The sequence below is a fragment of the Vidua macroura genome, chromosome 5 (genome assembly GCF_024509145.1).
Source record: "Vidua macroura isolate BioBank_ID:100142 chromosome 5, ASM2450914v1, whole genome shotgun sequence".
NCBI lineage: Eukaryota > Metazoa > Chordata > Aves > Passeriformes > Viduidae > Vidua > Vidua macroura.
In genome coordinates, this window is record NC_071575.1 from 51,760,208 (window position 1) to 51,786,717 (window position 26,510).

A 26,510-nucleotide genomic window follows, 5' to 3' on the forward strand; every position below is an offset into this window, starting at 1 on the left:
AAAATAATTTAAGCACACCTGAGCCAAACAGTCAATCCAGACAAGCAACTATTAATTCTATTTTTGGCTCACTGATCACATCTTCTTTTAAAGGTATGAAAGAAAGGTTGAGTTGCTCAAAATACTCTAAAAGCTTGAACAAATAAAACTGAAGGCATTCTTGCTTTCTCAGAGAAGATAACTGAGCAAAAGATTCAGAGTCAAAAGTGCTGTGCTGAACTATCTCCTACTGGTATTCCCATGTTGAGTACCAGTAGCTCTCAAGGTAACCATTCCTGGCTGCAGTTATCCTGTTGTCAAAAAAATATGCAGCCTTCAAAAGGGACTCATGAAAGCAAGAGGCAAACAGGCTAGCAAGCTGTAACCACCTTGAGAAAAATCAAGAGTCAAGATATTCTCTATATTTTCCCCCACCTGACACTTGCGGCTGAGTGTCAGCCAACTTGTGTCCTCACGTTCTGGAGGCTCCCCAGTCCCCTACGTCCACCAAACCCCATGATATTCAAGAGTTGAACCCAAGTGATGGAGTTACCCACACTTCTGACCCAAGTATTTGAGTGAGAAAGATTTTTCAAGTTGGGATGATCTAAGAGACATTTTGAGATCTCAGACTCTAGGCACCAGACCTTGGTAATCATGGTAATTCTGAGCTGACTATGATGAGTTTTGGCTCACTGTCACAAGCAAAAGAGATGGAAGTGAAGAAGATCTGCATCTTAATGCCCTGGCTGAAGAGGCAGGTGATGTTTAGCATGCTATAATAGAAAATTGTTATCTCGCCTTCAGTACAGACAAAAAAAAAAAAAAGAAAGATGCAGCCTATCCACAGTCTCCTCTTCATAATGCAGCCTGGGTCATCTTCAGAAAGCAAACCAAACCTCAGCCTAGCCCCATCCCAGGGATGCTACTGATGCATGGGGCTGCCCTGGTATCTCCCAATCCTGCCCTGTGCCCCGATACCCCAGGGAGTTGCTCTTGCTTCTGGTATCCAGCTTCCTATCCTTTCTTCAAACTCTATAGTCTCCAACAGGAAAGCTTGAAAATTTTCTGAGACAAAAGTTCTCATGCCTGATGTGCTCTTTCAGAATACAAATGGTGCTACAAATGCTGGGTATTTTGCTGCATTTCCTTTTTTTATCTTATTCCATACAAAGAATTAAAAAATTTAACCTTGTATCCTTGGGTCTGGCTAAGTTAGAAACAGTTGAGAACTGAATATACATCATGTGGTTTTAATCATAAGCAGCTTTGTGATGTTTGTTTAGAATAAACAACACACTACTAGTCATGCAACAAATTCCACAATGAACTAGAGAAACGAAGCACTCTAAATCTCATGCTCCATGAGAGACATTTCTACCTCAATTTGTGATTATTTAAAGCTCTGATAACAGTGCCTGACACATAAAATCACACAATCAGTCAACTGCATTTGTTGAAGCTTTCATCATGCAACAGGACTAATTAATACAATAAAAGCATTTCCTTTCATGTTTAAAATGCAGCAATTTGAAAAGATGCCAGTGCAAACAGAGAAGATAGGCAAAATTTAAGTTATGAAGCAAGTGCCCATTATTATTGGGCACATGCAAATTTATGCTGCTGGTCATCCTCTGAACAAATATCATAGAAAAATCTCCTAGTTAAATCTGCTGTTTCACTGATTTGAAAATAGTTGTAGAACAAAAATTATTGAAGGTTTGGGATATGAAATAGATGACTAGAGAAACCCTTTAATGTTATGTTGTTAGTGAACTCTAGCCCCAGCCTCACTTATGGGACATTTGGTTTTGAAAGAAATGTCTACTGACTCTTCTCAAGATACCTTCTGCCCTAACTCGGTAGTTTGGAGCTGTTCTGTGTTGTCAGCCCCTTTCCCAAAGACTGGCTAATGTCAGAAAGCCAGAAGCTGCCTTCAGTGTGACAAGAAGTTCTGTTGAATGCCCTAGCAGCAGCCTGCCAACCACAGCACTGCACTCACTTTCCCTGAGCATTAAATCATGACACCCTGCTGCCAGGAGGATGACGAAAAAGAAGATAAAGAAGAGACTCAAAATTGGAGGTAGAAAAGGAAAAAGGAGATGTCTTTCTTGACAGTAATTCCCTTAGAAAAGTTATCACCTTGGGAACCCCTAAAGAATGGGTTAATAAGCACTTGATCACCAAGGGAGCTTATGAGTTTTCTATGCAAGCTCCATCATCTCACCTATTGAGTGCTCTCTTGCTTTTTGGCTATGATTGCACTACAGCTGAAACACCAAGACAAGGCTTTGGGTAACAGGTGGTTAAAAAGAAACAAAAAACAAAAGAGAAATTGAATAGGCACACAGTGAGAGAGCTATCTAGAATACTGCTGATGAAAAAGAACTGGGAAGACTTCACAATTTATACAATCAACCTCTGTTGATGGTGCTGGCTGAACACTAGCCCTAACAGGCCTTAGCAATTGATCAAAGTAGTCTTTGAGTCCTTCCCAAAGAACCTCTCCCCCACATCTAAGAGAGACATCAAGGCCTGAATGCAAAGTATCTCAAGCATTTTCAATGAGAGGCACTCTCAAAGAAGCTACTGAGAACCTCCCTGTTAGAATGGAAACAATAACACTCAGACATCACAGAGTGCTGACAGCAGATTGCTTGGGGGGCAAGAGACAAGGGAGGAGTGGAAGAAATCTCTTATAATTTTCCAAACTTAAAAAAGAAAGACAGAAGAACTCAGGCCTGAGAAACCTCAGTAATTTTCAAACTGCAATGGAGGAACACAATCCCCAGGATGGCAAGCTTTAAATTAGCAGTCACAGAATGAAACTGTCTCCGCTCAGGGGCCCTTTGAATGTGGCACAGAAGATAAACAACATGCCCACTGCAGTTGACATTCAGAAACTCATCAATCCTGTGAGTATAGGTACCTAGCCAGTACTGCTATTTTATAATTTTAAATCAAACACAGGGTAACAGCACTAAAGGAAAAGAAAAAATCAAAACAAAAAGCATAGCTGCACAGCTAATTATTCCTGGTTGCAGCTGACTGTGACAAGCAGGCTGTGAGACAATAGTTCTCTTTTAATTGAATAGTCAGAGCAACAAGGCTGAAATATTCTTATATTCAAAAAGTATCAGCGATCAAACACCACCTGCTGCTCCCACATTGTATCCACATGTGTGCTAAGCACACACAAGGGTTGTCACTTTGAATTACTTACTAGGTTGGAACATCTTTATACACAAAGTATTGAACAAGCAAAAGTGGTGTAAGATCCCTGTGTTTCAGGAACCACCAGGCTCATTTTTTCAGAAGTAGTTACACCAAACTCTGAAGGCTTCTTTACATTTTCTCAGCTATTTCATGTACAAATGCAAACATCAATTCTGCCTTCTGTATGCACATACAAAAATTATTCAAGTGGCCAGATCAGTATCAGTCACATAAAATCTGTACCACAAATTTCAAAGATATTTGACTAAACTAAATTCTTAACATTTCCTCATTAGAATAAGTTTAGCTTCAAAGATGCAGCCTGCTTCCCTTTCTAGAAGTTAAAGTCAGCGGTTCAATTCACTGTATGTAGAAGTCTACACAAAGACCACTCCAAAAGTTCATGTTCTGCAGAACCCAAATCCAAATAACATCCTTTCCCCTTTTGTGCAGCACACATCTTTGTTTTTAATAGCAGTGAAAAACTGAATTTGTATAACTCTTCTTCAGTTTGTGTAGAACAGAATAAAGGTTAAGATTTATTTTTCTTTGAAAGTGGTCAGCAGGAAGCCAGAAGAATGGAGGAAGATAGCCATATCAGACAAGGGACATAGGAAATATTACTTCCTTTCAGTTAACCACATCTTAAATGCTTTGAAGGGGAAAGATGTTAAGTACAGACACCTGGCGCTGACCTAGTGGCTTCCACATCAGAAGTTATGAGGCCCCAGCCTGAGTTTTCAAACATGGAGTATAAAAAGCTGCAAGTATGATCTGTCCTCTCTACTGCAAGCACTGGCCTGCATCCCTTCTGCTCCCCAATGAGCTAATTACTTCTGGAAATAAGTGGTGTCTTCTCTGCAAGTGAGGAGCCTGCTGATATCAGGGTCTACATCTTAAGCTCATAAGTTAGAGAAATCACCACCCACTGATGGGTTCAGTGGAAATACCTTCTCCTCTCCAGTACTGGAGACACCTTTGCTGGCTCCGTATTTCATACCTTAGATCTCTTCCTAAAAACCTGAACCCTTGGTGGCAGAAGAAACCTTTTAATATGTGATGGAAGTTCAAAATTCAAATCATGTAACTTGATGCTGCCTTCTCTTTTTAATTATAGATTAAACACCATAAAACCTTCAGGATAACTGCAAGGTATTGGAAATGCAAGCTTCAGTAATGTAGAAAAGTGGTGTCAGGTCAAGACACACACTTTTAAGAAAGTACTTGACAGATGAAAATTAATGTCCACAGTAAGCCTGCCTCAGAAGGGGTAGGTTTGAGTTGAATTATTAAGTACAGGAAAAATGCCAGTAGGAAGTATCTTCAGACCTTTTCGAAGGATAAGAAACCTAGCTGGATCAGATGGACTCCTGCAAGTCACTGCATTGTAATGACCATGCATAAAGTTGCCAGACTTTATAAAAATTAAGCTGATCCCACATCTTTTCAAATGCTACTTGAATTTGAATCTCTCAGACCTGAAAACAAAGACATCACCATCAAAAGAAGAGCTTGTAAGCTAAAATGCGTACCACAAGAATACATAGAACTGCAAATTATTTTGTAAAAATTCTGTCAAATCTTCTCCCAGTTTCCTCTGAAGCTAGCAACCACCACTCACAAATACTCTGGTTAAACCAGAGAAGTAAGAGAAGTAAGTTAGAAGATTTCTTTTTCTTCTAAATTAAGGATCTAACCCCATGAGCTGGAAGTTGTCTGTCAGCAACCACAGGTTTTACCAGACCTGGGAGGTGCAGAAGAACAGACACCCAAACAGGCTACTGCACAGCCAACAGTTATTATTATTTTTATGTTATTTTTCACTGCTAAGGACATGTGCAGTACATAGGGTCATTGTGGGAGGTTTATCTTTTATTGACTTATCTTTCTCAGAAGGTATACTTTGGCAAGGATGTGGGTATTTTCAGTAAATCAGGAGTATATTATAAAATAGAAAAGCAGTATCCAGGCATCTCTTGGATACTCCTATTTGCTATTCCTAATCTCAGCACAAGCTTTAATGCAAGGGGGTAAAAATGTGATGGTCTTTATCCTTTTTCACAAGGGGGGAAAAACAGCAAAAAGAAATTATTTTAATAGGCTTATTCTGGTACAAACTGCCATGTCTCAGAGCATCTGATAAAAGCAAACAGTCTCCCTCCCAACGAATACCAGGAAAGTAAGAATCAGAAACAGAAGATTGCCCTTCCCCTATCTCATCTTTTATAGATCTTGCTTTGTCTCTGGGAAAACTGGGTCAGATTCCAACAACAGGGCACTGAGGTCACTATCCCCTCTCAATTACCTGTTTTTTTTCTCTTCCCCCTCACCCCTCCCAAGCAAGACACTTTCTTTAAACTGGTTTGACCAGCTGACAAACACAGATGTGTCAGAAGGCAGACAGGAGTTTGTAGGGAAAGGAAAGAGTAAAAAACCCACAAACCAATCATCTGTGGCCACACAACACAAGTCAGGAAAAAGCTATATTTTACAATTGAAATGTATTTATTTTTTAAAATTAAATTTGAAATCTTTTTAACTTCCTGTCCTAGAAACTTAGACAAGCTGCATCATAAGAAAGCCGACCAAGGCTGGTACCTGAACTTTGGCTATTTGAGGTTGCAGACACAGAGGATCTTGTTAAAACTTGTGATACTTAGCCTCTTTATATTGATGATGCTTCCTTTCTTCTCTGACTCCTTGGCAATGGGTATGCTGGCTACTGCTCACAATGGCCACATAGTCCCTCCTCCACTGTCCTTCACCTTGGCACTTGACTTCCCTTTTGCTTCTTTGAAAGGACTGAGCAAGGAGGGACAGAAACAAAACTTTTCTGTGTTTAGTAACACCATGCAGTTCCTGCAATTTCACTCTTTCAGTGTCTCTTTTATTGTTCTGAATCCAGATATTGGTGACTCTGGTTTGCTTAGCTGCACACCTGTGGTGCCTTTGTGCCTGTCACACTGCCTGCCTGGCTCTTTCCAGGGTGTTGCCCCCATGGGAACCTTCCCCATGCAGATCCCACCTGCACCTTGACCAAAGGACCTTGGAAGCCCCTAAAAGGGATATGAGATGAGGCAAGAAGTAATCCTGAAGATACAGTCCTGACCTTAACAAGTGACACAATGCATGGGACAACGTGTCTTTGTGTAACCACCTGTGCTCAGAGGACACAAAATGCACAAGAGCCCTGCTCTTTCCAACAAATTGTGCTCGATTGAATGAGAAACAGCCAGGACTCTGATTGTAGAACTAAACATTAAAATGTGAGCTATCTTTCATGTGCTACATGTGAGAGGGGAAAATTTCTACAGGAGAAGAGGGGGAGATTTGCAGAGCCTCTAGGCCTCATTCACCCTACCCTCTTGTTTCTATGATACATTGCACTCTCCAGCTCTTGATTTTGGCCTAAGAAGGATAAATTTACAGAATTTGCAGAATAGTCTAAGTTGCAAGAGACCCAGAAGGATCCAGCTATTAAGTGGATGGCCCATATGATTGAACCCATTACCTTGGCATTATTAGCACTGTCCTCTGACTAACAGAGCCAATATCAGATTGTCCTGCCAAGATAGGGAAAACACAAAAATGGAGAAAAAGCTCATGGAGTATAAGAATAAGGTCTTACTTTACTCTCACATATTATCCCTCACTCCTCTCCCATTCTGCTCCATCCTTCTACCACTTAATTCGTTCCTTTTCTTTCCCCCATTGTTTGATACATTTATTACATGCCAAGTCTTACCTCTCTCCCTTTCACTCCTAATTTGAATAGTTAAAAGCATTGATATGTCACGTAGAAATCAACGTTTTAAACAAGACAAAAAGAACCACCATGGATGCCTGATGTAAGTTTCTGAAAGGTAACTGAGGTCAACCTACCACGTTTTGAACACTGGTAAAAGTCACCCTTATATAAAGAAAGTACTGTTTGGTAGAGCCACAGCAGAACAGGCTGATAATGAAGGCCTTATACCATTTTATGGCACATTTTATCAATATTCACACTTCTACCCATCACTTCTCACATATTTTTCTTCTGTGCACATAATACTCACTCTTCCCAGTTCTTTATCTTCAAGTGCCAGCACCCCGGTGCTTTCTGTAAAGAGTTTTACTTTGACAACAGGCCGAGGGTGAGTAGTGGTGAAATCCCCTTGGGTCCCCCATCTGCAATAAAAAAACCAACAAAATTTAACTGGGGCTGAGCACAGGCCTGAAAGTGATAGGACTGTAATCTTTTCTGCAGAATATTTATCAATGCACTCTTAGAACTTAATTTTCAAGCTTTAGGAGGAGGAGAGTGGGAAAGAAAAGGGAGGTACATTTTTGAACATCCAAGATCAAATATCTACATAGAAAAAAATGGGTTTTCTCTGCAATAAAACAAATCAGGGCTTTTCTGTATGACTTTTGTCATAAAATATCAATCAAAAAAATTTTAATGACAAAACTCAAAGAACAGAAATTATACCTTCATAGAGAAAAAAGAACCAAGCAAGAAGGCAAAGAAAGAGATATCTATTTTCTATGAAACATATTCACTAGCTTCTGCTTACCAGTGAAATTAATTTAGCAAAGAACCATGTCACGATTCACTTTGGGCAACTGCAGCATGAATAAATTTGGCAGAGAAAACTTAGGCAGATAAAATCTTATATATATTTTACAACTTAGAATGTAGGAAGAATGTAAACACAAATGCAAATAATAGGAAAAAAATATTATCAGAGTGACTACAACTCTGCCAAATAATTACTGCCACAAGGCTCCATGCTTTTAGAGAACTTTAATTAGACAGAGAGACTTCCAGTTGTTAATCTCTTATCTCAGTTAAGACACTTGGTTTGCCAGCCTTCCCCCCCCACCACCCTGTGTGCCAGTGGTACAAAAAACTAAAGTTATACAAATTGGGTTGCAACTTCCTTCAATGATCTATTCCATTATCCTGGACAACCACATGGAGCTCATTGCATTAACTGATTAAACTGATTGTGATTACACTAGTAGGTACAAACAAAATGCAAAAAGCAAGCACAGCTCCAGTTTCTCCTTCTTTTGTCCACTGTGTGAGATATGACAATTATCAGAAACTAATAAAATAAAGAAAAGAGATGACCTTAAGAGTATGCTCTATAAAAGGATGTATTACACAAGCCAAAATCTTAGGCCCTCATTTAGGAAAAGCAATAATTTTCATTTACATTCAAGAATACACAATCTCTCCAGTATTGCAATAGAGTAGCAATTTTCCAGCAAAGGGATCTATTAGGCAAAAGGAAATGCTTCAACTAGCATGAGTGACAAACTTCAAGACCAAGTCTAGAAAGTAATATTCAATCAAACCAAGAAGATTTAAGGAAGCAGCAATTCTGTATAAACCAGCCCTACAGGTGGCTGAACATGCCTGACTCTGAAAGTGAGGTTCACCACAAATTAACTGAATCTTGCACTAAATTCTGTCTTCTTCACTCTGACTAGGTTAGATAGATGCTTACTCTGTCTGTGGTGTGCATAGCTTTAGCCTCAGCAAAGTGGTAATTGAAATAGGAACTCTGACAAATTGCCTTCCTGAGTGAGAGAAAGCCTGTTTATGATCTGATGATAGATGCTGCAGCTGCAGAATAAGACAATGCCTAGCACTACTGCTTTTCCCAGTGGTGATGCCAGGGGTAGGTTTTGTCACAATACGGAACTGAAATTTCCGAGGAGAAAGCGCCTTTATAAAAGATGAGATAGTTGTATCTTCAGTTTAGCCTCCAGATCCCAGTATTCAGGAAGCATGCTGCCTTGAATTTGGAAACACAACCTAAGCACTTCGATAGCTGCATCCTCTCTCAGCTGTCAGGTTTGCTCCTGAGTTTCCAGAGGCATTAAACTGTGCATGCCATATTGGACAGGACCACACAAAAAACCCAAGAGAGACTCTGATTAAAATAACAAAACAAACCCAAACCCTCTCTACAAAGGTCTAGTGCCAGCATCAATTTATACAAAAGAGAAGAGAAAGGAGAGGTCATGCTGACTGAAGGGAACAGACCCAGCCTATTCAATGAAGAGAGCATCACCTGCAGCAACTCAGCTGCTGCAAGCTGAGCAGCAGGTGTGTGCTTCAGCATTTGCTGGGGTTTGAGCACCCTAGCATCAGGTTCAAAGAACTTCCTGGAGAGTGGTGCAGCTTTCTTTGGAGACCCACGCTGCATCTCTGCAGGACACAGCAGGCAGGGATGGGGCACACATGAGCCTTGCCCAGGGAACCTGAGAGAATTTGCTCCTTCTCCAATTTAGAGGCACAGTGAGACACAGATGTGAATGGGAGTAACATGGGGTCATCCATCTGTTGTTGGCACTTATGTAGTACTAGAAATCACCCTTAACACTGAATCTGATCACCAGCCTTGACTGACATCCTTCTCTCATCCTTTGTTCCATCTGCAGCAGTAAGTGAAAATCCTGTGCTGAAAAAGAATGGCCTGAATCAATTCCTAAAGCTTAATGTTCATGGTAGAAATATTCCATGCACTGATCTGCATGCTCCTGGACGATTAGGACTTCAGCTGACTCCCATAGCCTCTCAGGAACATTTCTTTGGAAGTGAATTATCTGTCGGAACTGATGATCAGAGAATTTACTGACTAGGTCTTAATATAATTCCTCATGAAAGAGCTCATGAGAAATCATGTTCTGTTAGGAAAGGCAAATCCAAGATTGCATCCTTTACTATCACACTTGCTTGTGAGCATCTGATGTTCCTATCAGCTGCCAATATAACAGCAAAGTACAAATAGCTCATCTTTTTGTTCCTTGTGTATTACTAGAACACAAGTCCTGCTCCTTTGAAGCTTCATGTTTTGCAGAGGTATCACTATCAATTAATACCATTTCAAATCAGCAGCCAAAATAGTGATATCATGTTGATTTTAGTTTGCTCCTTCCAAGAAAAACATAAGAGACCCAATACTCCTATCTAGATAGAGTTCACCTATATGCTGTATATTTATATATGCTGTATATTTAAAAGCACATTATTATGTTATTATACATAGTATTAATACATCAGGCAACAACTGAAGCAGAAGTCAGAAATGACAGCCTAATCCAAACTCCAACTTTTAGTCTAACTTGCATGAATGTTCATGCTAATAACAATTTGCATTTTTTGTTTTGTCGGTATGAAATGAGGTGTAGCAAAAAGAATGGCCTTTCTAGCTGTAGTTTGCACTGTCAACACATCCTAATAAACTTCAGTTCTGTTAGAAATAAAATTCTGATCTGTAAAGATTGTGCCATGAATATAACAAGATACCAGGAACTCAATATTTATTAAGGATGACCCAAAATAAAGGAAAGACTGAGTAAGCATGCATGTGTACATAAGCTAGCCTATTTTGAAATACTCTTTACTGCGGCGTGGGTTTTCGCTCTCCCCGGCTGCACGCGGCTCTTGGGAGCCCGGCTGTGGCGTAGCTTCCACGTGCTGCCGGGGTTTGCTGCTGCGGGTTCCCGGACACGGCTCCGTGTCTCGGGCGCGTGGGCTGGCCAGCCTCTGTTACCGTGCGCTAGGGATCCGGTAAAGAGGTAAGGAATTGTCCATTTACTCCGTGCTTCGCAGGAACGGTTTATTGGTCACGTGGCGCAGTTCGATGGAAGGACGCGACCGCTCCCGGCACACGCATGGGAGAAAATGGCGTCTGACTGCCGGCGGGATAGGGTTTTATGGAGGGGCGGGGCGAGAGGATCCACGGCCTGCCGGCCAACAGGGGCGGCTGCCGTGGCGGTGACGCCAGCAACAGCGACCAACCAGAGAACCCCGCAGGGGCGGGCGCCGAGCCACGGGCTGAGCGGGATCGTGTGGCTTGGGGTGGCCAGCACGGGGTTTCCTGGGGCTGGATGGGGGGCTGGTTACAGGAGCAGCACAGGGGTAAGATCCGGCAGCAGGCAGCGTGGGGCCAGAAACCGCGGGGGGGAACAATACGGGGGAAATGCGGGATTACAGAACTTATTTTAACATAAATTAAAAACCCTAATCTAAACCCAAACTCCAGGATGCAACATCTCCCCGCTTAATAAAATATAAAAAGAAAGCAGTGGTGTTGATTCAGTCTCTCAAGCGGTGGCCTCTTCTCCCAGCTTCTTCTGGGTGCTGCAACTGCAGTGACTGCTACACAGGTGGAGAGGGCCTGGAGATGGTACTGGGGCTGGTTCTTCTTAGGGTGTTTAGGGATAGGGAAACTGGGACAACTTTATTACAAACATGGGGATTTGGGACACACACAGACTGGGGTGGCTGGAAAGTTTTCCTGGGGCTTTAGGGAAAAACATTTTTTGAGGAGATCGTAGGGTCCTTTTTCTTTTGCGTCGCCTGCGGTTTGATGCAACCCTCCGATTGGTGGGATCATCTGCCGCACTCAAAGGCACCCTGATGTTTTGAACTACCACCTGCACAATTACTTGGTAAATCACAGCTCCCCTTAAGGTGCTGTGGCCTGCCTTACTTTTATCTTCACGTGAGGCAGGTGCGCGTTGTTTTTCCAGTTTTTTTGGGGGAATGGGGTCTCCCTCCCCCCCTCTTCCCCCTCCCACTGTCCCTGGGGGTGCCCTGCCTAGAAATGGACATTGAACAACAAAATGTCCCCTCTGATTACAGTGGAAGCACTGGCGTCTTGCTGGAGGCTGCTTCGGACCAGCGTTCTTTGGAGGCACGGCATCCAAGGCAGCAGTGTTCATGGATGCCGCTTCCAGGACAGACTTGTCCTGAACCTCCGATCCCTCTACATGCCTCTCATCTGTCGGCTCGACCCGTTCCACGGAATCTGGAAAATGCTCAGAGACCCACATCCCCCTGCTTCCCTCCCTCCCAGGTCTCCGGGAACCATGGGACTGCAGAATCGGGGGCTCTTGTTCCCCCCTCCCTCCTGGGTCTCTGGGAACCATGGGAATGTGGAGGCAGGGGCTCCGATTCCCCCCTCTCTCCTTTTTCCTCCTGCCCAGACGTCTGGGGCCCATGGGAACTTGGAGGTAGGGGTTTCCGTCCGTCCCCCCCCCCCCCCCCCCCTTCCCCCCCGCCCGGCTCTCCGGGACCCATGGGAAGGTGGGGACAGGGTGCGGGCAACAGGACGGGGGCTGCCTCCCTCAGGCAGCGGGGTGGAGATGGCAGAGCTCTCCCCGGTGGGGGAGGGTGGAGTCGATGACTCAGCAGGGACGACATGCAAAGGACTCGAGGAAACACCCATTCGAGGGAGAACAATGGGTGAGGGAGTAACCTGAACTCCCGAGGGGGCGGCGCCCACGCCCACAGGGAGGCAGGTTGGGGTTGGGTCAAAGGCGGGGACACCGGGAACAAAGGACAGAAAGGGGTTGTGGGAAGAAGAGACCCTGCCATGTGGCTGCCCTCCATCTTGGGAAGACAAAGGGATCAACCACGTGGCCTCGGCCTCCTCAGAGGAACAAAGAAAGGGGTTTAAAGAAACAGAACTGTGTGGGGTAGCGCCGAAACTGGGATTTTCGACTGGGAAAAAGGGATTGGAAAAGGGGTTTAGGGTCGTGGCCTCAGCGAATCAACTGATCTCGCTAAGGCAGGGACGCCGGGGTGGCTTGGGGGAGCCAGGCGCACGGTCCACGTTTGTGGAGCTGCCCTGCGTCTCAGATCGACGGGGTGCCCCCCCTCGCCCACCCGGGTTAGGGGAAGAAGGGGTAGGAGAAGGGGATGGGGAAACAGATTCAGGGGGAGTAACAGATTTTCTGGATGGTTCTTTCCTTTCCCCAACCGAGTTTCGCGCGGGGTCTGATTTTACTACATCTGAGATCAACAAATGGAATTTAGGGAAGCAGTCTTCTATGGAGGGATCCCTACCGATCCCCTCTGCTAGCCTTTTTCCCACTTGCTCCAAAATTCTGTTTTGTGCGCGTCCTCGGTAGACAGATGGGGGAAAGCAAAGAACAACCACTGGACAAATTTCTTCACTACATTTTTTGGGTAGGGGCCCTTCACCGAAAGGATTTCCTTAACTTGGGAATAAAATTCCTTTTGTTGGGCAGATAGCATGGTCCCCATGCTTCTTCCACCCAAACCATCTCACCCCTGGGGCAGTAAAAAAGAAAAAAAAGCAAAAAAACGCAGGCGACTCCAGCGGCTGCCGTTCGTGCTGCGCGCCGCACGTTCCAACCTCGGGAACATGGCCAGCCCTCGCCATATTAGCTGGACATGTTTCCACGACTAATACTTACCAGACTGAAGTCTCTGCAAAGAAAAGCTGCCACCAGGGTCCGGGAGTCCCAAGAAGTGTCCTTTCTGCTGCCCTCTTGGCTGCGAAAGTTTGCACTTCCTGTCCCACGCAGGACACACTGTCTGGTCCCCCGTGGGTGACGGAGACTTCACTGACGTACTTTGGAGAGCCCCTGCTCTCAGTTTCCGTCTGGCACGGAGCGGTGATCCGGCGCGGACCGCTGCCCGCTCTGGCTTGGCGGCGGTGCTCCCCCCTTGGTGGCGGTGCGCGGCCCCAGGCTGGCGGCGGCGGCTCCCAGCGCCGTTCCTGGAGCTCTGCGGTGAACCTCCGTCCACGTAATCAGCTCAGCGCTGGCCTCAGTACCACGTTGGGGCACCAATTGCGGCATGGGTTTTCGCTCTCCCCGGCTGCACGCGGCTCTTGGGAGCCCGGCTGTGGCGTTGCTTCCACGTGCTGCCGGGGTTTGCTGCTGCGGGTTCCCGGACACGGCTCCGTGTCTCGGGCGCGTGGGCTGGCCAGCCTCTGTTACCGTGCGCTAGGGATCCGGTAAAGAGGTAAGGAATTTGTCCATTTACTCCGTGCTTCGCAGGAACGGTTTATTGGTCACGTGGCGCGGTTCGATGGAAAGACGCGACCGCTCCCGACACTCGCATGGGAGAAAATGGCGTCTGGGTGCCGGTGGGATAGGATTTTATGGAGGGGCGGGGCGAGAGGATCCACGGCCTGCCGCCCAATAGGGGCGGCTGCTGTGGCGGTGACGACAGCAACAGCGACCAACCAGAGAACCCCGCAGGGGCGGGCACCGAGCCTTGGGCTGAGCGGGATTGTGTGGCTTGGGGTGGCCGGCACGGGGTTTCCCGGGGCCGGATGGCAGGGTGGTTACAGGAGCGGCACAGGGGTAAGATCCGGCAGGAGGCAGCGTGGGGCCAGAAACCGCAGGGGGGAACGACACGGGGGAAACGTGGGATTACAGAACTTGACTTATTTTAACATAAATTAAAAACCCTAATCTAAACCCAAACTCCAGGATGCAACACTTTACTGTTCTGAAATTATATATGAGCCCAAGATTTCACCTTTATTTTCTCCCCTGGCTATTTCTTTTATCACAGCTGGCCAGACTCCAGTCAACGAATCAACAATCTGTTTATTCTTCCTGTTTATGAATAATACTTCATTGTAAACAAATTCCTTTTAAAAGGATATCACACTTTCAGCTTCTATATCTGAGTATAAAAAAATGGTATCAGATTTCTAGCATACAGATCAATTTAAAATTTATTACATAACATAAATGCAAACAATAACTTTGAATAAAGTACTGTCCTATCATCAGCTGTGACTAAGAACTATGTAATTAAATTGCATCAATTTTACCTACAATGCCAAAATTGTAAATACAGTATTCCTAGCCAATAAACAAGATTTTACTCAATCACCTGTTATTTCCACTGTAAAATTCCACCAATTCTTTTTCCATACTTTTAGATATTTATTCTAGATCTATATATTTGTTCAAAGAGCTGGTGAGTTTAATGGTGGAAATAGGTTAGGAGAATACCTAATAATTAATGAAATCAATACCTGAATAGTAATTACCATGCTGAAAATCTTGATCACCATTGCTGTGATTTCTTGTTTCAACTATTAGATTTTATGTGCTAGTATAATTACATCCACTTTGTTTCTCAAAAATTTAATTATTTTCTTCCAAAACAATTTTGTTGCCTGTAAAATGAATTTTTGACCCCTATTAAAGCATTAATATTTCTGGTTCTCACATTTGCTTAATCTCTTTGGAGTGAGTATCTCCTTTAAATTTAAAAGTTAAGCTGCTATGTATAGGTCAGACAAATCAATGCTTTTCTTTACGTTTGGGCTTGCACCCTGATACTTTTCCTGAAGAAAACACAGTACTTCCCAGAAAGGACTTTTTTCCTGAACCACATATATCAAAGTCAACCACCATACAAAAGATTGCTCACATTATTCATAAGACAAAAACTTTAAAATTGTTAATTGAAATACTTTCTGCTTTCAATAGGAACTAACAATGTGGTCTCCAGAATCTGAATGCTGAATAAAGAAAATCTGCTTTTCTTTATATTTTAATTTTCAACATCGGTAACTGAAATACTTTCTGCATGGAAATAAATCTTACAGCTGACTTTTACTTTTCATACAGATGAACCTGTAGGTTGAAACCTGGCTTTCTATGAAAAGAGAAGGAATTCTTTTGACCCATTTTGATCTTGTTTGAGTCAAAGTATACTGCAGATAGTTTACTTAAAGCTTGCTCTGCTATGGAGCTCCTGAAGGAAGGATGGAAGAAAGGATGAAAGATCAAGCAAATTAATTAATCTATCTTATAAAACTGTTATTTACAAACAGTGTACCTTTAGTAAATCTTAATTACAAAGAAAAATGTAATGCTTCATTTTTGTAACAGCATATGTTTTAACTAGCAAATGTAAGTAAACAATGAAAACAAAAAAGCAACCACGTCCACACCTTTGGAGGAGCCATTGATTTTTGAGTATTGGTTATTGATTCTTGTTAATGTGAACAATTTTGGTGCTGAAAGTGACCAAATGGGAAGTGCAAAATTTTAGACAAAACAAGTATGGATCTCATGCAATATTTATATTAAATAACTACCATTACAGTATGGCTATTTGTTTGGGTTTTTTTCAATCTTGCTAGATAAACTGTTGAAAGTAACAATTACTTCAACACTAACTGCTGCAGTGTTAGCACAGCACATGCCCATGCAGCCCATGTAGCATACCAGATATCTCTAAAACTACCAACTTTAAGTCTAAAAAAAACCCCTAATTCTGCCTCTTCAGGCTCTCATTTCACCACATAATTTCCCTCTGTTTAAATAATTTTTCTGCTTTTACCTACTCATTCTCTTTACTATAGAAACTGCAGTGATTTGATGTTTGTTCATCTTCAACCACAAAGCCACAGTCTTTTCATCATACTTCTCTGCTGCTGTCAGAGGTACGTGGGCTGATATAGTAATTAGAGACAAAATATATTGCCAAAGTTTATTTCCCTTCACTGCAAAAGTACCTAATGCCAGCAAGAAGGTGAATGTTTATTTCAGCTGAAGATTTATCACTGTGTCACAGAAACCCCTCTAAGGGAATTTATTCTTCTACTTCAGTTTGGAACACATTTCATATACTGGAAACAGCAGCAAATTTCTCTCTCAGGTTTTCCATTTAACTCATGGTCTCTGTTAGGCAAAACTTGTTTTATGAGATCATGGGAGTGAATGTAATGAAATTTCTTATTCTAAGCAAAGATGTAGAAATTTTATTTTAGCCCTATTTATTGGGATATTTTATTTCTGATAAAATACCAACTCTACAGAAATTTTACACCATTTTTTGTCCTCAGCAATATGGAAATCTCATTTCTGAAACCAGTATCAGAGTGTATTGGTCTCCTTGGTGCCATCCTTTGCATCTTTCTTGGTTTGAGTCTTCTACATAACCTCAACGTCTTTCTTAACTCTTAATTCAATTATCTTAAGAGGCCTTCTGGAAGAGTTTTCTTATTTGCTATCCAGACAGGGATGTGGCCAGAGCTGGAATGAGCAGGAAGACCCACTCAAGCCAATTTGTTGGGCATCTTATTACTCCACAGGAGTAAGAGATGTACCAGCACTTCATCTTTGCACATCTTGGAGCTGGACTGGAAATAGTATGTTGAGGTCTCTGCAATATCTTTGTGTTTCAACTATGTCAAGAACTTATACCAACTCTGCTGTTTCTATTTTGTTTAGAAACAAGCTTCAACTGTATAAAAACAGGTATCTATAACCCTCAGGTTAGAAATCACACTCACAGCGCAAGTTGTAAGATGAAATGCCAGGAAATTAAAGGACAGAGGAGGCTCAGCACCTCCTGACAAATTCAAGTACACTGATACATTGCAACACTTCAAATCCAGGTCTGACAAACCTTCTGCTGCTAGTGAAGGATTGTGTGAGTGTGGAATTTATGAAGTGTTGCATGTCATTAGGTCCAACTGCACAGATTCAGAGAGAAAATGTGAGACCATGAGCCAGGCTCTGTACCAGCAGTGCAAGTCACCCCACAGCAATTTGACAATAAATCTATAATTTGATGAGGAGGCTCCACTCACACAAATAAAAATAGAGTTAAATCCATACTTATCTGATTTTGGTGTTTTTACTGAGACTCCTAAAGAGAGTATTAGTTGGTGCTAATTGCTACTAGTTCTTCCCCACTGATACTTGGAAAAATATCATAAGCATTTAATTTTCTCTTCTGAACACAAAATTACTCATCCATTTGTTAATGAATGACACCAGGATGCTACACTAGAAATCACAGATTTAATTCTAACAGCTGTCTCATACAGCCCAAAAGCATGTTTATTTTTTCTTATGACCACCATACAAAATAATATGAACATTGCAGCTTCTCCCTTTGAAAAATGATATTGAAAGGTATGACACATGCAACAGAAGTTTATTGTGCACCACTAAGGATTTAATGGGGTGAAGATCATTCCTTATACGCAACATTACAACCACTATATATATATATATATATATATATACATACACATAATTTATTTATACATCCTCCAGTACATCAGTGAGATCTGGAATTAATGCTTGGAACCTCAAGGGAAAGAGCTGCTATGCTTGTATTTTTCTATAATGCTTAGAATGGGATTTAGAATGGGATTGTAAATGTTTTCCCTGGAAAATATTTTTTGTTTCTCTATTTTAAAATTACTCATTTTTTTAATGGAAGAACAAGGAGCATAATTTCCTTGCTCAGAGCAAGCACATTCAACTGCACCTGAAAAGCAAGGCATAAAGAAATTTCTAAACAAATCAGAACATCCTTTCACAGTAGAAGCACAGACAAGCCCCACACTCAAGCAAACTGAACCAGGAGGTAGCCATGTGTCTTGGCGTTTCATTACTGACCTCACCTAATCTTCTGTGACTCTGTTCTTCCCTGTGTTACTGTGACTCCACTATTTTAAGCACAAATCTTGAGGAGAACTACAGATTCATTGTTTTACAATACCTATTGAAGAAACACTGATACTTGGCAGAAATACTTTCTCTATTTAGAACTATCTTATGGGCTGTCAGCTATTGAAGGAGAATGACCATGGTGATGGTTTTAACCCTGAGGTCCCAATCAAAGTGTTCCTAAAACTACAAAATGTAGATAGGAGGAAAAGAAATTGTTCTACAGAGGTGAATGACAGGAGGAAGGGCAAGTACAGCGAAAAGGTAAGTCTTGATATAAGCATGGAAAGTCACACAATTACTTTTAGAGATCCCCTTTGATGCCACCTAAGCAGAGTCTACACTACTGTCTTTTACCCTTTATCATTTATTTCTGTCTGTATGGGAACTTTTGACCTGGCACACAAATAGTTTGAAATGCAGACTAACAAACCATCTCTTCAGTACTTCTAGAAAATTTGTGTTCAGCATCTGCAGCTGCACACACTAAGCAGCCCATCGCTTAATTTCTGAATGTATTGTTGAGTTACTATCTAGTGTAGTCACTCAAAAAAAGTAAATGTTTCTGTAGTTTTTTTTTTCTGTGGATTCAGCAGCAAAATTAAAGGGTTTTAGGGTGATTGTTACAAAACACTGGGAATCCCTTCTTGAAACTTTTTTCTCAAGGAACAGAAAGCTCCAAATTGTAATTTCAGCAATGGCAGGGATACAGTGTTTTGATGGATATGCTATATTGTAATGCTCCTTTATACAACTAGACTAATATGAAGGAAAAAAAGAATAATCTGTTAGTATGCAGATCTTTTTTTCAGGATCTGCTTTCAGTAGAATAACTGTTTTAAATAAAGGAATTAACAGAGCTCAAAATTACCGTTTATCTGAGAGCTAAAAATGATCTATGCACAATCATGTATTTATTTTTAAGCATTAAAAATTATTAATGTATGAAAAAAATGCTTGTAAAAAAATCACAAGAAAACTGTGTCTAGTTTTTCTTTCAAACAAAAAAGTATCTAATAGAAACCAGAAAAGCGAACCAAAAGAGGGGTCCAGTGCATAATAAGCAACTAAGTAAAAACACTCATTTAGGGTTCCTACACTGAAAAGAAGAAAAGTGCATTCTAAGAGTACAGAATGCTATTATGACAAGTATTGTCATTACAAACATAAAACAGTATGAATAAATTATTAGTCTTGTTTTCCCATCTCACTTTCAATACAAGGAACCAAGACACAAGCCAGGGTGAAAATTTTCATGGTTATGTATCTAGACTGACACAGTGCCAGGCACTGGCAACCAGTGGTTCATATTAAGTGAACAATTCATGAGAAGCATTACCTCCTGTTTCCCACCAAGGTTCAAACTCATCTAGACACTGATGATGGACACAAGGGCAAGACATGGTGATCTATGCTCTTGAAATTTCTATATGCATATTTATTTCACTTTTTCCTTGAAAGACATAATTATGAATCCATCACAACATTGTTAAAAGTTGCAACTTCTATTTACTTCGTGTTACTTTGAATTTTTGTGACACTTTAAATCTTCAAAATGTTGTACAGACATTGATAAACTCACAGCACTTTGATGAAGCAGGTAGAGGCTGTCATGTCAGTCTAAAGATGTGGGAAAACAAATCACAAACAAGGCTGATCTACTAAGCCTGCACAGTCTATCAGGAAAGAGCCAGGAATAAAATCAGAAAATGTCAGTATTCCAGTTGGCATAAGACCAATTGGTGTGTTTTATTCTGAAACCCCTTTTATTGCTTTTTCTGACTCGTACTGCTCTTATCTGCTGTCCACATTACCCTGCTTTGTTTTCGCTGTCCTCCTAATCTCAATCCACTGGTATTGCTTTCAAAGAGGCACATTAACCTGTAGACTCACACCTTAAATGATGTATAGTTATTAAGCAATTTCAGGATCTAGAAATATATTTTCTTCATGTGTTCAGCGGACTATTCTGTATTCTAAAAGTACTGGACCTCTCGACACCTCTGAGGATCAATGTCCATACTAACACAGTAACAGCAAATAAAGTCTGCCCATGGTGGGGTGAAAAACAGTTTTCTGAATGTCATGAGCATTTGAGATGTATAAAGTATTCTTAGTCTGAACAGGATTCAAAAGCAGAAACTTCTTTGATTCAAATCCTTTTCCTCAAGATTTCTCTTTACCCAAAACAAGAACAATAAACTAAATTGAATTGTTCCAATTCAAACACTATATCTAGTAAAATGTTTAGTAATTAATTTGAATGTACCTGTTTCATACTTACATATGCTTACAAGACATATAAGCAAATTTTTGAAAGGTCTCTTTAAATCAAGATACAACAATAGGATATTTTTAACATGTAAAATCGGACATGTAGGTCATATCAAAATTTAAGAAGGATCTAAAGGAATTGTTTTCATGTCAACTATTGCCCACAAACAACAACTGAACTTTTCAAGATAAGACAGGTGCAGACCACTCTGAAACACAAATTTCAAATTCACTCTACTGAAATATTCCAGGAGAAGATGGGAGGTAAAATTTGAGGTAAACCTTCTCCCCCACCTTTTTCTTTGACAGACCTCATCCCTCTAGATGATATTTTACACGCTGCCCTTGCTTTCAGCTTGACCCAGCCAGAGACCAGGTAGATATATTAGAATAAGGCTTATCCTGATCAAAACCATTTTGCTTATAAGCAAGATTTAATTAGCCTTGGCTTCACCATACTATTCATAGCCAAAGACCTTCCAATTTTAAGCTGGATCACATATCTGCATATGCTTTAGTACGATGTTATAGAAAGCTTATACCTGTCTGCAAGATATTAGTTGCATTTGTTGTGGATCAGGTGGGAATGAGAAAGGAAACAGATACAACTTGTGCATTAAGCAGTGTGTAAACAGTCTTCCTCTGAGCTCTGATTGTTATAGTGAAAGGCATGGGTGGGACATGCATCTTCAAACCCAAAGATTTCCAAAATGCACAGTGAAATAAAACTGGTATCAGTCTTGCAAGAGACATGTAACATAATATTACATTTTAAAAGAAGACAGATACATAGCTATTCTTTCCAGTGGTGTCGCTGGATGAGGAGGATTAATACTCTCTATATGCTGCTGCATGTATTATATAGGGTATATAAGGATTATGTTTATTGTTAACTATCCAAATAGAGCAGGGAATACAACCAACCTTAATTATCTCTTTTCATCCCAATTTCTTCCATGCTATGCTTCTTTATCTGAAAACAGAATATTCCCTTCTAACAGTAGTGGCTTTCACAAGTCCCTTAGATAGACAGACTTTGACTATTTTGGGAGTTAATCATAGAATCATCATAAAATTCAGGCTAAAAGGAACCTCTGGAGGTCACCTAGTTCAAACCCTGTGCAGATCAAGAACAGTTAAAATTAGGTTGCTCATGTTATTATCCAGTGGAGTTTCAGATGTCTTTTAAGTGTCTGTATATAATTCATATTTCTCTGTAATAAGAGAGATGAAAAATTTCTTCTACAATATAAAGTAGTAATCATAAAATCAAGGCACCAACTGAAACTTGGTGAAACTATCTTTTGTGAAATACTTTATGGAATTAATGATGGTAGAATATGGCATAAAAATAATGTGAGCAGCATTTATTTTATTTGTGCAGTACTGACTGAGGTTCCCTGCCTCCTCTAGTCAGATTTAATCATGCATTCTTCACATACTTCTAACATATAATAGCTCTTTTAATAAGATTCTACAATCACTGGCAGTAAAATATGATCGTCTTATTTGTCTTGTTCACATGAAGAATAAATATCCTGTCTCTATTAAAGTTTTCTCATCATCAAGATATGATCTTTTCATATTGTGTAAGTATGTGACAAGAAAATGTCATGTGTAGTACTAAATGATAGTATGTTCCCATTTTTTATTTTTAGGCATGATTTTACATGCCTGAAACATGACACTTTCAAGAAATCACATTATTTAATATTCAGAATGAATAAAAATCAAGGATAAGAAACAAATGTGGATACCAGACTCCACAAGATGTCTTCAATAACGTTTGAAAAATGAAATTAGCACTGGATTTCTGCAGATGACTCCCTGTGGCATCACAGCAACAAAGTTATGCAAAGCATCACACAACTAAAAGGGCCCTCTGAGGGCTCTGCTTACTGATCTCTGGTAGAAAAGGTCACAGGCTATGTTGGAGGGATTTTCAGCAGGGCTAAAAGGCAGGAAAACAGTTGGAAGGAATGAAGTATTTCACAGGCAGTTATAAAATTTTTATTGGGTTTGCATGTGAAGCTGTGTAACTGATCTGTTTGTAAAACTGTCCAAGCCAAAAGCTCAATAAACCTATGTTATTTTATAGCATTTGCATTTTAGAATGACCATCAGTTACTCAGTAAGATACACATAAGCAGTACTTCATTTAGGTTGCTAAAGAAGAAAATGAAGCACTTAAACATAACCTTACAAAGTTATTATTCAAAGAGAGAGAAAGCAGGGGTTAAATGCATTAAAAAACCAGAAAATATTTACTACTGATGAAAACTGAAAGCCCCTTCCAGGGACTTTAATTAGGCATCTTCCCTTTAAGAATGAATATTGTTTCTAGTTTTTGTATTACTCTTAAGATGGCACTCAGGGATTTAGAGGAATACTTATATACATGTATAAAAATACTTGAGAAAATATTCAGCATTTGGAATAGTGGATAAACTGTGAATTAAGTGTGCATTTGACTCATGTTTCCATTAATCTCTCTTCTAAGATCACACTGGCTTGCAATGGCATTTTGAAACATTCATGTGAGTGTCTTATTTTTCCTTTTCACTGTAAAAGCTTTTGAATTTTCTGAGTAGTAGCATTGCACTGCATACAGTGATGTTTCACAGATGAAAAAATAGGCATAAATAATTCTTTATACTGTTTTTTTTTTCTTCATAAATGTAGCTATCAGTTCAAAATGATAAACTGACTACAGAAAAATGTCTCCTGCCAGCAGTGTCCCACAGCAGGCTGGTGGTAATCATTCACTTTTCATTGTCTCATTCTATGCTTAGTATGAGAGCTTTGGCACCCTTTTCTAGCTGCACATCCTACATAAAATCTGAAGTTACGATCTCCTCCAGCTTCACTTATACTTTTCCTTCATACCAGGAAGACAGGACCAAAAATTACACCAGTAAAAGCCAGCTCCAGCAGCAGGCAAAGCAGGCAGGCAGTAGCCTCAGGCATCTGACAGCTGTTTTCTCTGTATCAGGAAAGAGAAAGTCTGGCTGTGCTTGCCCACCAGTACTCTTCTACCAGCGCAATTTCTGATTAAACTCTGCTAAGCCCTCTTGGTTGCCTCCACCATCAATCAATAAAAGCAATATTGCTACTGCCAAGAAAACCTGATTTGGCTCTAATAGAAAAACTAAACTATGGAAAAAAGCATGTCCCTTTCCATAGGCAGCTTCCTCCACCTTCTTACTGTTTGCTTGTAATTTGCTAATTTCATGCTTGTCTAATTTAATATCCTCCCCCATTGCCTCAAACGAGGTCTCTATCTGTGCTCAAAAGCTAAGTCTCTAAATACTCATAATCATACTGCATGCCAATGTCTCCTAATCACTCTTGTCAGAAATTGAAAAGAGCACAACTCACAGGAGCATAAGAACAAGATACTTTTCAGAGCTCTGTAATCCTTGCCTCTTTAAGTTACACTGTTTTACAGGACAGCAAGTCAACAGCACCACTAACTCCCATTTCTGTGCTTCCAGACTACAGTTCAGGGCATTTCTCAAAAATTCATCTTCTAAAGATGCATATTTTTTCCAAACAAATCCATATGACTTTGGTTTGTACAACATCACTTAGATGGAATAGCCCATAATCTGTCTTTTTCCCATATTCAATCAGCTCATACCTTTTGAGCCTGAAGTTCATTTAATCAGTTTACAATCTTGGAGCAAGTCATAACATTACACCTTTTCCTAGAATCACTTCAGTTGTTTTTTGCATTGACTCCACCTTTTCTGGAACTTCCCTTTCACAAAGCTTCCACTTTTACAAGTAGGAAAATCAATTAATCTCTTGGTAATTTTTACTTGATGCATCTATATACTTCTGATTGATTTTACAATCTTTACCTTAACCTGCAGTATGAAATAAGTAAGCCATGAACTGATTGTGAACCATCCCTATCATGTTTTGCTCACCATATCTGGAAATAGCTAGAGAAAACAAAACCCTTAACATCCTCAGACTGTTTTCTGAAAGGAAGATAAACATGTCCAAAATTCAAAAACTCGTGTATTCTAGGTGATTTAAAGACTCATACCAATGACATCAGAGGTTAAGCAAGCATTTAAAACAGACCCAAACAAGTTCAAGGGTGAGGAAAAAGCAATACGCCATGAGAAGAAACAAGAACCTTGGCTGTGTCAGCAGGCAAAGGCTGTAGGCACGTGCTGCAGGGAAGCATATGAGAGTAACTGTAAGACAAAGGACAATTTGGAGATGTGCCCTCCATAAAGAAGCCTAGTGGGTCTCATGGGACCCTGAGCCAGCAGAAAACACTCCAAAAGGTCAAAAAATAAGCAGGTGATGTTGAATACCCACTTACAACCTTGCTTCAATGTGTACATCTGTGTGTCTTTTTTATTATCGTTCCTTTTAGAAGGCCCTCACATAGTACATGAAAATGATAAGAATAAGCATTCCAATACCCTGGAGGAGGAACACAGCCAGGGACTGTGACAAACGAATTTTACATCTTGTCCCACATACTTAGTGTTCTGCAAAGCTGTTTGAACATGCTGCTGGCTTATTTGCCAAGAAATGTTGCCACAGCTAGAAGAAAGTCCACTAAATTAGATCTCCTTCTACTCCCAACCATAGAAGAGACAAAAGAGATAAAATTGTGCTTCTAATTTTGTCTAAAAAATTCTGTCTTTGTGGTCCGAATGGAATAGAAACTACCATCCCAATTCCATAGAAGATGTTTTATTAGATATTGTAACAACTGCAATTTTAAAATTGTCTTTCACATGGCACACTATGGTGCCAGTAAAACCCCAACATACTGTCTGGAAAGTTATCTACGAAAGATCCCAAATGACATTTTAACAGAGTGAAAAGTGTCTGAAGACAGTGTGTAGGTCAAACAAATCAACCAATTTAATTTCTTACTCTCTGCTACACTAACTGGTTCAACTACAGACTGCATGATGTTATCCCCCTCTAAGTCAGTTTGCTCACTGCCTCCATCAAAAATTAATTGAAAGAACTGGATCCTATAATTTAAAATGAAATAGGCTCAGCAGGTGAGCAAGCTTTGTCAAGATTGATTACTGAGTATTGATTTCCCTCCAACTGAACAAGTTACACTCCACAAAGCCCCCTGCACGTTAACCTAGAATACATAAAATCACCCCAGGCTAACATCTATCAAGAGGTTCGTATTTTTGGAGGATGCAGTCTCTAGTTCTTTTCCTCACCCGTACATTCAATGGCTTTCATTTGGACAGCATCCACACTTTGTACCTACTTCACCCTAAATAAGTATTATTTGTATTTTAACTTCTCAGAAAGAATTCAACATAACTACTCAGGAAAAAAATCACATAACCTAGTACTAAGCTAATTGTAAAAATTGTAGAGAAAACCAGACAAGTTCTCCCATGACAGAAAAGAGATACTGATGCAGCAAGAGCAGAGTGGCTTACTGTGGCCTGGATGCTTCTGCTTGGTCTGTCTGAAGCTTTTCGCCCCCTTCCACTTCCATGGTGCAGTAGACAATCCGATTGGGAGCAACTGACTTTAAACCTTGTACTTCCATTATAACAATCTGAGGAAAAGAGAGCAAGTAGTTTATCCTTCAGAAAAAAATTATACAGCACAATTACTGCAGTACTAAGTTCCGTGAAGATGAAAAAAAAAAATCCCAAAAATGCCAAAGTCCACTCAAATCTTAAGACAGAAGAGAGTTTTATCTTCTTTTTCCACTTTTAACAACATCTAGAAGGAATTGAAATTTTTGCTCTGTTTCTAATTGGGCAGTGACCAAAAAC

At 40.7% G+C, this 26,510-nt stretch overlaps 1 protein-coding gene across 8 annotated transcripts in view; it reads right to left on the minus strand.

Moving 5' to 3' along the window:
• CADPS2 (calcium dependent secretion activator 2) overlaps positions 1-26,510 on the minus strand; it is a 284,824-nt gene that overhangs the window by 139,782 nt on the left and 118,532 nt on the right. For all 8 annotated transcript variants that reach the window (XM_053977635.1, XM_053977634.1, XM_053977633.1 and 5 more), the window contains exons 6-7: positions 26,166-26,287; positions 7,254-7,365 (exon numbers count right to left, since the gene is read on the minus strand). In XM_053977635.1, the coding sequence (XP_053833610.1) occupies positions 7,254-7,365; positions 26,166-26,287 (234 nt within the window). The remainder of the gene's footprint in view (positions 1-7,253; positions 7,366-26,165; positions 26,288-26,510) is intronic.